The sequence below is a fragment of the Orycteropus afer genome, unplaced genomic scaffold (genome assembly GCF_000298275.1).
Source record: "Orycteropus afer afer isolate SDZICR_OR568_19922 unplaced genomic scaffold, OryAfe1.0 scaffold00250, whole genome shotgun sequence".
NCBI lineage: Eukaryota > Metazoa > Chordata > Mammalia > Tubulidentata > Orycteropodidae > Orycteropus > Orycteropus afer.
Window position 1 is genome coordinate 985,288 of NW_006921837.1, and position 13,944 is coordinate 999,231.

At 39.7% G+C, this 13,944-nt stretch overlaps 1 protein-coding gene across 1 annotated transcript; it reads right to left on the reverse strand.

Moving 5' to 3' along the window:
• Positions 1-12,776, reverse strand: LOC103204471 (zinc finger protein 197). The gene is made up of 5 exons (XM_007949672.2): positions 12,387-12,776; positions 11,029-11,188; positions 10,613-10,707; positions 10,204-10,330; positions 1-2,294 (listed from the first exon to the last, which is right to left on the reverse strand). The coding sequence occupies exons 1-5, from the start codon at positions 12,774-12,776 to the stop codon at positions 1-3; spliced, it is 3,066 nt and encodes a 1,021-aa protein (XP_007947863.2).
• Between the last annotated feature and the right edge of the window lie 1,168 nt (positions 12,777-13,944).

Here is a 13,944-nt window from a genome sequence, read left to right on the forward strand (position 1 = left end):
TCACTGGTATTCTGTGGCCAAGAGAATTCCTCCATGGTATGGATTTTTTCGTTGAAGATGAAGGCTTGAAGTCTGAGAGAATTCTTTTTCAGACTCATCACATTCGTAGGGTTTTTCATCTGTATGAATTTTCTGATGTACAGTAAGGTTTTTTCTTTGCCTAAAAACTTTACTACAATCATTGCACCCATAAGGTTTTTCCCCCGTATGGATTCTCTGGTGGCCAACTAAATTTCTCTTGGAAGTAAAGGATTTTCTACACTTCTCACACTCATAAGGTTTCTCTCCAGTGTGCATTCTCTGATGGACAACAAGGTTTTTATTCTGACTAAAGTCTTTTCCACACTCATTACATTTATAAGGTTTCTCTCCAGTGTGAATTCTTTGATGTACCATAAGGTTTCTACTAGAGGTAAGGACTTTTCTACATATATGACATTCATAGGTTTTTTCCCCACTGTGAATTCTTTGATGTTCAATAAGGTTTCTATTGTAAGTAAAGCCTTTCCCACACTCATTACATGCATAGGGCTTCTCACCAGTGTGGATTCTCTGATGGGCTATAAGGTTTGAGCGGTAACTAAAGACTTTTCCACAGTCGTTGCATTTGTAAGATTTTTCCCTTGTATGGATTCTCTGGTGTCCAATGAGGCTTTTCTTCAGAATGAAGCATTTGCCACACTCATTACATTCATAGGGTTTCTCACCACTGTGGATTCTCTTATGTTCAATGAGGTTTCTGTTAGAACTGAAAGCTCTTCCACACTCATTACATTCAAAGGGTTTTTCCCCAGTGTGTATTCTTCGATGTACAAGCAGGCTTGAATTGTAACTGAAAGCCTTCCCACAGTCCTCACATTTGTAGGCTTTCTCTTGTGTATGGAGCTTCTGATGGACCATAAAACTTTTGCTCATAATGAAAGTTTTCCCACACTCTCGACATTCATATGGCTTCTCCCCATTGTGGAGTCTCTCATGGTCAATGAGGTTTCTATTAGATCCGAAGACCTTGCCACAGTCTTTACATTCAAAGAGATTCTCTCCAGTATGGAACCTCTGATGTAAAATAAGGCTCTTCTTCAGAATGAAAACTTTCCCACAGTCATTACACTCATATGGCTTCTCGCCATTGTGAAGCCTCTGATGGTCAAAAAGGTAAGCACTCTGAGTGAAGGCTTTCCCACACTCAGTACATTTATATGGCTTCTCTCTGCTGTGCATCCTCTTATGGTCAATGAGGTTTGACTTGCAACTGAAGATCTTACCACACTTTTTACAACCAAAGGTTTTCTCTTCTGTGTGGACTCTCTGGTGTAAGAGAAGGCTTTTACTCCGAATGAAAACTTTTCCACATTCTTTACACTTGTATGGGTTCTCTGCACTGTGGAGTCGCTGATGGTCAACAAGGTAAGTGGTCTGAGCAAAGGTTTTTCCACATTCATCACATTTATAGGGTTTTTCCCCAGAGTGGATTCTCTGGTGCAGAATGAGGCTCTTCTTCAGAATGAAAGCTTTCTGACACTTGTTACATTTATAAGGTTCTTCCCCCTTGTGTAGCCTCTGATGGTCAATGAGATAAGCATTCTGAGAGAAAACTTTCCCACATTCATTACATTTATAAGGTCTCTCTCCAGAATGGCGCCTTAGATGTATAATAAGGCCTGAGTGCCTATAGAAGCCCTTTCCACACTCCTTACATTTGTAAGGTTTCTCCCCAGTGTGTATTCTCTGATGGCTTAGAAGATAAGCACTTTGAGAGAAGGCTTTGCCACATTCATTACATTTATAAGGTTTCTCACCAGAATGGTTTCGTAAATGCATTAGAAGGCTTGAGCGCTGAATAAAGCCTTTTCCACATTCCTTACATTTATAAGGTTTCTCACCAGTATGGATCCTCCGATGATTTATAAGATGAGAGATTTTATTGAAATGTTTACAACATATATCACATTTATAAAACTTCTTTCCTTCAGTACCTATTAAACTTTCAGAAAGAGCTGAACTCAAAGCCAAGCATTCTCCAAATTCCTTCCATTTTTGGACTTCTTTTTCTGGTAGAGTTCTTCTCTTCTTGTCTCGTTCACGTGGGGAACCTTTCTTCACTGTATCTACCCTCTCCCCTGTTCCACTTCCCCACTGACTTGCTAACACTTGCCATTCATATTCTTCCTCAAAGTCAAGGACCTTGCGAACACCTCCTTGAAGTCTTTTTGATGTTCCTTTCTGAGAGTCTGATCTTTGAGAAATGCCTGACTTTGATGTCACCTCCTCATTCTCGGTCATGGTCTCCCATTCTGGTAAAAGGAATTAAAAATGCAAATGTTACCATATCCCTGTGTCTGTAAGAACAAGATCTTCAAATGACTTTAAAAAACCCAAGAAGGGCACACTTTTATATTCATACAAAAAGGTTTCCGCATTCTGTGAGAAAAATGGATAAACTTTTTATTAGATGAAGGTACAAAAAAGCTGACAGTATGTTGTAAAAGCATTAACCTAGTTCAGGGAGCAGACATAAAAAAACAAATACTGCTAAGAAAATAGATGCAAGGAAGAATTCAGAAAGAGATTGTGGGATTTTATGTATTTGGGTTCATATCTAAGGCTCAGGAAGTTAGATGGAATTGGAAGGACTATTTGGCTTACTTAGAAAGAAATGTCTTCTTTTCTCCATGCTAAGAAAATGGAAACTCTACAGGAAGAAAAGTTTACCTCAGCACTCTGAAATGCAATTTTTAATTTTTGAAAAGTACATGTGCACTTTTACATTAATTGAAAACAATGAACCTACAGGGGAAAAAATCCATTAAGAAGCAATGTAATTCTGACATAACTCGTTCTATAACTTTTAAAATTGAGAGTGGAAATGATGTGGCTGAATTAGTCTCCAAGGTCCCTTCTACTCTAACATTCTCAAATATTTTAAAGTGTGAAATTATTTTATAAAAATGTTTCAAAACTACTTTCAAAGTACCTAAATGTGAGAAAAATCATTGAATAATTTCCCAAATTTATCTAGTAAGTAAAGCTATCCAAAGAACAGTAACATCATTTTACATTCAAGTATAACAATACTTTTCTTCTACTTAAGTGTTGAGACAAGACCCAGGAAAGGAGTGTAGCTATTTTTATCCTATTATAAACTCAACTTTGAGAAGACAGAGATAGAAAAATTCAGCAAGTATTAACTTGAACTACAGACTGTTTTAGGTCAGGCCTTATATTTTGGGACTCTGATAAAATTGCAATCACATTACCCTACTCCACTTCCACGTGGCTGCAGGGACAGGCATGTTACCTAGGCCAAGTGGTACTCTAATTTCCCTGTCCAAGGCCAATCCAATATTGGTACTCTAATTTCCCTGTCCATGATGATTGGATCAATGAGTGGTTTCCTTATTCAAGCAGTTCAAGCAGGGCATCTGTGTCCCCCCATGGTATCTGATACATGGATGCTGGTAGAAAGGAGAGCTCTCTCTTTATATAATGAAGCAATTGCTAAAGAAGTAAGATTTAGTCTGACCTAATACACCCACTCCTTACTTATCGATAAAATTAGGTTCTAAACATCAGGTTGTTATGCGAAAATTGGCATTATGGAAAAATGGAGCATGGCCACATCAGGTCACAAAATGGAGGATATCTACATCATTACATAACTGCCAAAAGATTTTAGTACGTAACTGCCAAACCATGAGTCATGGCCTAGCCAAGTTGACACATATATCACAGCCAGTTCTCTCCCCTCACACCATGTTCGTTCCTACCAGATGTATGTCGTTAATAAGCAAAATAGTTGGACAGTAGATTTTCACTAATGTCATAAATGTGAAATGTCAGATTACGATATTAAGTGTGGAGTAGATGTACAAAAACAGGAACCTATAAGTGTTGTACTTTGTTCAACTGAGATGGAAAATGATTTAAGAAATTAGCACTTGTGTACTAGTAGCTAACTAGCTAATTAAACTAAATGCTGCTTTAGTGTAAGATTCAGACTGCCAATGTACTTACTGAGCTTTAAGGGGCTTGATATATTGAAACATCAGAATGAATAGAGGGAACTGATTTCTGGTGAAGTCTTACAAGAAACAGACATGTTTCTCTACCTTCAATTCTCCTCCCCTTCTCTAATCCATGCCTACTCCATTACAAATGATGTTTCCAATAGGTAAATTTGATCATTTCACTCACCATTTTAACACCAATGGCTCCTCATTTTTTATAGGATAAAGTACAAACAACTGCCATAGCCAACAAGAGATGCCTTTATCCACTGTTAGCTTATTTTTCTGATATCACCTCGTCAGTCCTGTTTATTCCCCTAGACTCTCCAAACCAAACTGAACTCACTGCTGTGAAGTTGGTTCCAACTCACATTGACCCCTCTTGGGTTTCCGAGGTGGTATCTCTAAGGAAGTAGATTGCCCAATCTTCCGTCTGATGAGTGGCTGGTGGGTTTGAACCTCCAGCCTTCTGATTAGCAGAAGCAAATGCCAGCCATGGGGACCCACTTGCAGCTGCCCAAACATGATTTTTCTTGATTCTCTACCACCGTCCGTGCCCTTCTCTCTGCCTGACTGTGCTTCCTCTTCCCAGCTCCCTACATTTCCTCTACATACCCCTTTAAGACTAAGCTCATCAGAGAAATGCAAATCAAAACCAAACCAAACCCACTGCCATCAAGTTCATTCCGACTTAAAGTGTCCCCTGTTGAGTTTCCAAGGCTGTAAATCTTTATGGAAGCAGACTGCCTTGTCTTTCTCCCACGGAGCAGCTGGTTAGTTCCAACTGCACATCTTTTTTTGGTTAGCAGCAAAATGCCTTAGCTATGGCACCACAAGAGTGCCTAAATCAAAACCATAAATAAAAATGAAAACTATAATCAGACACCAGATCTACTAGGATGTAGCTACTTTGGAAAACAGTCTGGCAGGTCTCAAATCATTTAACAGAGTCATCATAAGCAAAAAACCAAACCCACTACCATCAAATCTGTCCTAACTCATATTGACCCTGTAGGACAGAGAACTGGCTTATGGGGTTTCCAAGGCTATAAATCTTTATGGAAGCAGGCTGCCACATCTTTCTCCCATGGAGCAGCTGACGAGTTCTAACCACTGAGCTTTTAGTTAGCAGTGAAGTTCTTTAACCACTGTACTGCCAAGGCTCCTAGAGTTATCATGTGACCTAGCAATTCCACTCCTAGGTATACATATAATCAGGAGAAATAACATATGTCACAGAAAAAATGGCACACAAATGTTCCTAGCAGCAATATTCTCATAACATCCCAAAAGTAGAAGCAATCTAAATCTCCATCAACTGATAGAGAAACAAATGTGGCATATCTACACAACGGAGTATTATTCAGCAATAAAAAGCAATCAGTACTGATACATATTGCGTGTGGATGAACTTTGAAAACACTATGCTAAGTAAAAGAAGGCAGTCAAAAAAGACCATATATTGTATCATTCCATTTATATGAAATGTCCAGAACAGGCAAATCTAGAGACAGAAATTAGACTGCAGATACTTTCTAGTGTTTGCCAAGGGTGATAGTGGAGGGAGAACTGTGTAAAGTGGGATGATTGCTAAAAAGTATGGAGTTTTTTAAATAGTTTTTTAAATAGACTGTGATGATAGTTGTACACCTCTGTGAATATACTAACATCCACTGAACTGTACATCATCAACAGGTAAACTATATAGTATGTGATTTAGATCTCAAAGATGTTACACAAAAAAAGTCATTTCCTTTATAAATTCTTCCCTGTACCACCCACTTCCTTCCCCCAACACTTCTAATCCCCCCACCATCCCAGGCTTCTCTGGGCTTCCCATATTACTTTGTGCATAATTTTATTATGACATTTGCTACACTGTATTGTAATTATCAGTATAAATGTCCATCTCTCTAAATTGAATGTACCTTAAGGCAAGAGCTAAACCTAGTATGGGAAATACTCAGTTTTTCTTCAAGGTCCATTTCAGTCTCTTAAATGAACATACACAAGTCTTTGCATATCGAAGCAGTGTGTACAAGCTGCCTAGGAGTCTGCTTCTCTACCAAACAATTTACAAATGAACTGAAATTACATCCACAGAGTTTTCTTGTTGAATAGTGTCACAGTATACCACCAAGCAAAAGAAGCATAGTCTGTTTAGTACTTTACCTATGTTGGGAAATTCAGTTTTTTACACCTTTTAACTATTATAAATAGTTGGACTATCTTTAGATATTACTTATTTTCCTTCTTTCTAAACCATTTCCTTAAGGTATCCTCCTCAAATCATAATTACTAGGTCAAATGTTAAAAACACCTGGGACCCTGCTTATCCAAAGCTCCAACAACAATGAACTCAGCACGTACTGTATTTATAAAATTTTGTTCAAACTCTTCTTTCCACAAAGAACCAGAAAAAAACAAGCGATTACATTTTCTTATATTTTAACTTTTAGATCTATCTGGAATTTATTTTGCCATGCAGCATGAGGTACAAATCATAAGATTAACCAGTTGGTCCACAAAGGCATATTTAAAAATTGTTAGAAAAGATAGATTATTTAGAAGTAGCATTGGAACTACTGAAAGACAGTTGAGTTACAAAACCAAATAAACAAACTGAATGCTTATGTCATTCTGATTATCTAGATATATTTCAGATGGATTAATGAGACAATAAGAGTATCCAAAGAAAATATAGGTAATTAAAAAAAAAAAATCTTATTGGGAAGATCATAAAGGAAATTACTGCTACTTCTAACTAGTCTAACTATGTAAAACCAAAACAAAAAAAGCAAACTCACTGCCATCGAGTTGGATCTAACAGAGACCCCTCCATGGGTTTCTGAGGAGGTATCACTATGGAAGTAGATTGCCCAACCTTCCTTCCGAGGAGTGGCTGGTGGGTTTGAACCATCAGCCTTCTAGTTAGCAGTCAAATAAATGCCTTAGGTACTACACCACCGGAGCTCCTTAACTATGTAAAAGATTTTTAATTTTTCTAAGGTTTAAAAAAAGTAACAATTTACATAGGGGGCACAGTAACAGAGACTTCCCAGACATATACAAATACCTCATGGGATTGGCTTACTGACTTAGGGGCTAAGGACCATAGTGTTTTATGGCACAACTCAGTCATCTGATAAAACATAGTTCATAAAGATAATGTTCTACTTCCTAGTTTGGTGAGCAGTGTCTAGGGTCTTAACATGCTTGCGAGCAGCCATCTAAGAAACAACTATTGGTCTCTACTCACATGGAACAAAAGTAAATAAAGGAAACCAAAGACTCAAAGAAGAAACTAGTCCACAGGACTAACAGTCCACACGAACCATAGCCTCTTCTAGTCTGAGACCAAAACTAGATGGTAACTGGCTAGATGAATATGATTTTAAAACAAGTGTGAAACACACAAAGGTAGTATTCAACAAATGGAAGGGTATGTAATGTTCTTGAACAGAAATATTCATATCATAAAACTGTCAGTGTAAAGCATGATATACAAACCAAAAATTCACTGCCATCGAGTCAATTCTGACTCATAGCGACCCCCAATGGGTTTCTGAGGCTGTAAACCTTTATGGAAGTAGATCGCCCCATCTTCCTTCTGAAGAGAGGCTGGTGGGTTTGAACTGCTGACATTCTGGTTAGCAGCCAAATGCCTTATCCACTATGCCACCAGAGCTCCTTAAAGCACAATATGCAGACAATGGAATACAATGGCACCACTAAACTGATGCTATAACATATTCATATCAGGGCTTCATATAGCTTCTTTCTGGTTCAGTCATGACTTTTTTTTTTTTTTTTTAATTGTGATTTGGGTGAAAGTTTACAGAGCAAATTACTTTCCATGAAACAGCACTTCACATACACATTGTCTCATGACATTGACCACAATTTACCACAATGCAACAGCTCCCCTTCCACTTCCTCCCCATAGTTACCTCTTCCCCGTGTCCAGCTCCCCTTCCACTTCCTCCCCATAGTTACCTCTTCCCTGTGTCCTTCCCTCCATGCAGTCCTGCCCCCTGAGCTGTCTCCCTGTGCTTAAACAGCCCTTCTATTCTCCCATGATTGTTCTCTCCAAGCATTGTATCTACCTAATGTAAATGTTCACCTCATAGGCCTGTCTCTTGTTTGGCTGGAAGCCACAGGTGTGGGTTCAATTCCAGACCTGAAGGGCAGCTAGGGACCACAGTCTCAGTGGTTCCATCAGGCTCTATCAGACCAGCAAACCTGGTCCCTTTTTTTTTTTTTTCTTTTTTGATTATTTTGAGTTTTGTTCCACATTGTTCTCTCACTCTATCCAGGATCTCCTACACAGATCCCCCTCTGAGTGGCTGACAGTGGTAGCCGGGCACCATCTAGTTCTTCTGATCTCACAGTCGTATAGGCTGAGGATCGCATGGTGTACCAGTTGCCTGGACTAATTGTTCCCATGAATCTTTGGTTTTCTTCATTCTTCTTTGCTCTGGACGAGGAGAGACCCATCACTGCATCTAGATGGCTGCTTGAAAGCTTTTAAGATCTCAGTTGCTACTCACCAAAGTAGGATGTGGAACAATGTTTTGTGCAGTATATTATGCCAATTAAGCTTGATATCCTCTGTGACTATGGTCCCAAGCCCACAGGTTCAACTTACTCACTCCCTCTGGGTAGCTTGCCAGCTCTATGATATACCTAGGAATTCTTACAGAACATACCAATACTCAGTCATGACTTGTGAAGTTGACACTGGAACAGACCTTAATTTGTAGTAAGTAGGTACACTGGAATGGTAACTGGAGTGGGAAAAAGTACAGGTCCCTGCCAGAAAGTTAATCCCCCTTAGAAAACAGGGTGGTGTGCATGTTGCATAGCAACCAAATCTCTTGAGCAGCACAGTGTTAGAAATAGCAGTGCCCAGGTCAAGATGGTGGCCAACTATGCCACAGTGAATGTGTGTCATTCTCCACAGTCCTGGTATAATCCAATCTTCTGCTTCAGGCTCCTGAAAGGGCTCACTATGACTCTCCTGAGGCTCCCATTCCAGGGCTCCAACCATAATTTTTCCTGTCCCAGTTATCATTCTGGTATACACCCATTTCACAAATGTGGGTCTGCCCTGATTTCACTGCACTGGCTATGTCTCAACCAATTCAAAGCCCTGATTTGTATTTCAGTCAAAATTAGATCTTGAAACTGGTTTCTCAGTTTGTAATGTATATTTCTTCTAATAAAATTTCACTCTTTTCTTCAAAACTCAGCTCAAATGCTACCTCCTTTATGGCCTTTCCTATTAAGAAAGTAACTGGTTGCTTTGTCCATTGCCATTTCCATCACACAGACTTATACTACTCTCATCTCAATGACTGTATTCTGCCTGATATATATTCTTTCTGTGTCTACCTCCCAAACTACAGTAAGTTATTTTTGGACAAAATGACATCATTCCCACCATATGCCAAGTGTTCAATGTTTGCTGGAAATACAAATGGCTAATAAAAGTATAAAAAAGGAAAACTCTTATTTCATTACTAATCAAAGAAATCCACTGGAGAATAAAATAGATACAACCTTTTTCCTTATTAGCAAAAAATACGCAAATGTTTATTTAAAATAAAAAAATTAATAAATGGGAGTATTCAGTACCAACAAGAGGGGAGCAAAAGGAGCGTGGTTATGCATTACTAGTAAAAGCAGAAAAGGACAGGGATCATTATGGAAAGCAATTTAGCAGTGTGAAGTAAGAGCACTAGTTACACTCAGGTCTGGTAATTCTACTTCTAAGAAGAAAAGAAAAGCCTTAGACACAAATATGATTATTATAGCAATTTTTACAATAAGGAAATGACTAACTGAATTATGGTACAAATCATGTAGCAATATAAATAATACCTTGAAAGAGTTTGCAATAATACAAGGGTAAAAGAACAAACATAAGGGAAAGGAGGCTACACACACACACACACACACACACACACTCGAGAAATGTGGGGAAAAAAAAACAAACCCAAAACTCAAATAATTTTTTTAAAAAAAAGATAATACACCAAAATATTGACAATAATTGTCAGCAAAGAGTAGAGTTATAAAAAATATTTTCTTGTAATTTTCTTCTTCTAAAATAAGTATATATTACTTTTATAATCAGATAATAAACAGAGACTAATGATATAAAGATTATCATTATGGGAGGAAAGGTGCTTACCTAGGGAGGTCACATTTCCATAATTTTCCAGCATCACATCCCAGTATAAGGCCCTCTGAATTGGGCCCAGACAGGCCCATTCCTCTGAAGTAAAGCATACTGATACCTCCTCAAACATCACCAACTCCTGAAACAACAGGTATGTGCCAGTTACCCATACCCAGCAGCTCCCCTATGGAAAGGTTCCTGTCACTTACAGGGAAGGGACACATTGTGAGGTCATGAAGTGGGCAAAGGGATATCAGGGAGAAATAAGGAGACCACATGCAAATTCTGTCATCCAGTAGCATGGACTTCATTTTAGAGATGGGAACTGCCTGGACACCAAACCACTAGGATAAAAGAGGGCATAGCCATAATTAGGTAGTATAGACAGGGCCTCAGGAAGGAAAGAGGATGCAAACTTTACCTGGGGCTGTGCTGTTAGGAGCATGAGAGCCATTAACTGATTTCTTGGGTTCTCTTCCTGGGAAAGGGCAAGAGGATCTGAGGAAGGAGCAGAAGCTGCAATGTGAGATTTACTATTGTTCTGCCCACCACCACAAGCCCACTATCTCCTACATGTAAGTTATATATTCATGGCCACAAAATGACCTACAAACATTTTCTGAGTGACCCCCATGTGCAGGCTAGAACAACACAAAGAGTAGCAATAATAATGGGACAAAGGACCCAGGAACGGACAAGAGGGAGAAGAGCAGAAAGAGCATGTACTACGAGGAATTTCTATATAGAAGAGGAGAGGAAGCAAGTCCCTGGGGGTAGGGGGATGAGCCAAAGGAAGGATCCTGAGAAAGTCCAAAGCCAGGGCCACTGAGTAAGTACCATGTTGAGGATCCTGGAGGTTAAATACCACTGGGTCAGTAAGAGGGTTTGGGCATGTTCCAGCTGATAGATGGTTGCCAGCATACACAGGAGGAAGTGTTGTTCCTGGAGGGCTCATCCCCTCCTGCAGAGTGTCCTGGGCCTGGGTAAGGACTGGAACCTGGAAACAAGACAAAATAAGCTGGCTCTTCCTATACCTCCAGAAAATGGACTCACCTAACCACCTTGGACCTCTTTCTGCCCACAATGCAGCACTGTGAGATCAGAGATACCCACCTCCAGAATGGAGCATCAAAACAGCAGTAAAGCTTTGCCTTGAGAGCAATGGAGCTGCCATTATACCTTTATGGCACTGGTGACCTCTCCCAGAGGAGACTGAACAGAACAGTGGGGACAGAAGCCAGACCTGGGGATGGGTTAAGGAGGGAATGGGAAGTAACAAGCAGTAATTAAGAGCATGGATTTTAGAGTCAGATCTGGGTTCAATCACAACTCTTCTACTTATTTACCCCTTTACTGATTCCTTCCTGCTCCAACGAAGGGACACTACACTGGGAGCCTAGGTATTTAGCTTTGCGCTAGCTACATGCTGAGTGACCTAAGGCAATTCATTTAAACTTTTCTTGCCTCAGTTTTCTTCTCTCTCAAATGAGGATGGATTAGTGATTTTTAATGAAGCATACAGTTTTAAAATTCTTTATTCTTATAACTAAAACACAAGTAAGTCCATCCTTGATACTACTTCCAAGTTTAATTTATGAGTCAGGCTTCTTAATATTGAACATTTCATATATACATATGTTCCTATAGGGCTACAAACTGACAGAAAGAGATGTCACACAAACATTAGAGACTATACTAAGAGTCCAGTTTAATGGCCAAGCATATAATATTTTATCAGATGCAAATATTTTAACCCAGTCCCATGGCTCCCAGAATCCCCAGCAAGTGCACCGAGCCAAAAGGGGAGGTTTTACCAGACTTTGAAAGCATCATTCTTGATATACCAGGGCTTACATCATCATTCTAAATGGACTTAGACAAACAGTACCTACCTAGGTTTCTATTTCGGGAACACCTACAAACATCATGTTCTTCAGGTTCTTGAACCAAACTCAGCATTAGCAAGCATCACCCAGTGTGGGGGCCAAAGTAGAGTCTATATCTTTCTGCTGATTCTATTTCTCTTCAAAGATATTCTATGGTCAGAATGGCTCATGAATCTACTTTAACTGGCATTAAGGTTACTAATATGGTATTATTTTTAAAAATCACAGGATCACCATCCAGCCTAGACTGCACTGCCTCAATTTTCTCCTTCCCTCCATCCCAGGTCCTCCCTCCTTCCCCTTTCTCACTTTTAGTGCTGGTCCATCAAGGTCTTTCTGCAGCTCCTCTACCAAAGCCACGGCCTCCTCTCCACTCCCAGGGCGATGCAGCTGTACCCAGGTCCGGAGTTCCCCAGGCAGGATGCTCAGGAACTGCTCCAGCACCAGCAGCTCCAGAATCTGGGCCTTGGTGCGTGCTTCTGGCCTCAGCCACCGGCGACAGAGATCCCGGAGTCGGCTCAGAGCCTCCTGGGGCCCAGATGTCTCACTGTAACGTAACTGTCTAAAGTGCAAGTGGGAGGTCTCCCAAACAGAGGAGCTGTTCCCTTGGAGGCTGTTTCCCCATCTCCAGATATCATCCTTCCCTTTTATAAGACCCTCCTGTCTCAGAGCATTGTGGGTCCAGTTTTCTCTTGTCATTGTTGTCATTTGAGAAAAGCCTCTTCTCCAGGCATTGACTTCTTCCTTAGAGTGTGGAGAACATCATCTACAAGACCTCAAAAAATCATCATTAAAGTCAGCCTAGAGAAATACCAAGCTTTCCAGACCTCACTCAGCTCCCAGTAACACAGGAAACCTTCCTGAAGCAAAGCTTTAGGCTCAGGCAGTACTTCCTTTGACAGAAGCCCCCCATGCCTAAGCACCAGGAAATACACAAACTCAAGTTATCCAGACCACTGCTGAAGCCAAATACATGTGATTCCTTTGTTCTTTATTCATAGTATCTCTTCTACCTAACTGTAATACACAATCACTCACTCTAGCAACAGGCATCCTGGCCAGTCCTATGTGACCTTGAGCAAGCTACCTCACGTCTAAGCCTCAGTTTCTTAACCTGTAGAATGGGGATAATTGCAATTCCTGTCTTATAGAGTTGTGAGAATCTGATGTCTAAATACATGCCTTATTTTTTTAAACAGTGCCTGGTATAAAGTAAGGACTCAAATGTCAGTTATGAACCTTCTGTAACCAGACTCTTTCCTATGTTCAGCAGAGTCAACAAATGATCAGTCTTATCCTGACATATGAGATAATATCCTAAAGCCTTCTCAACAAACAAAAGCTAAATAAAGTTCTGTGTAGCTCTGAAATACATACTTTGTATTCTCTGAAAACTGTTCCATCTATTAATCAAAATATTTGGAGAAATTTGAATAGGCTTTTATTATACAGAATTTAGACTTCTCTCTAAAGAGCTTTTCTTTTTCTGCTCTTTAGAAGTAATATTTTTCTGATTATAAAATGAAAAACTTATAAAACCAGAAAACACACAAAAAATAGTTACCAGGAAATAATCACTGCTATTATTTTGGAGAAGGAACTCTGGTGGTGCACTGGCTAAAGCATTCAGCTGCTAACCAAAACGTTGGTGGTTCCAACCCACCAGCCACTCTGTGGAAGAAAGATGAGGCAGTCTGTTTCCATAAAGATTTATAGCCTTAGAAACCCTATGGGGCAGAATTGACTTGATGGCCGTGAGTATGGGATTATTTATTTATTTGTTTGTTTTGAACTATGTCCTTCAAGTCTCTTTCCTATACACCTATTTGGATCAAAAGATTGAACCCAAATGTACTGCTCTGTACTT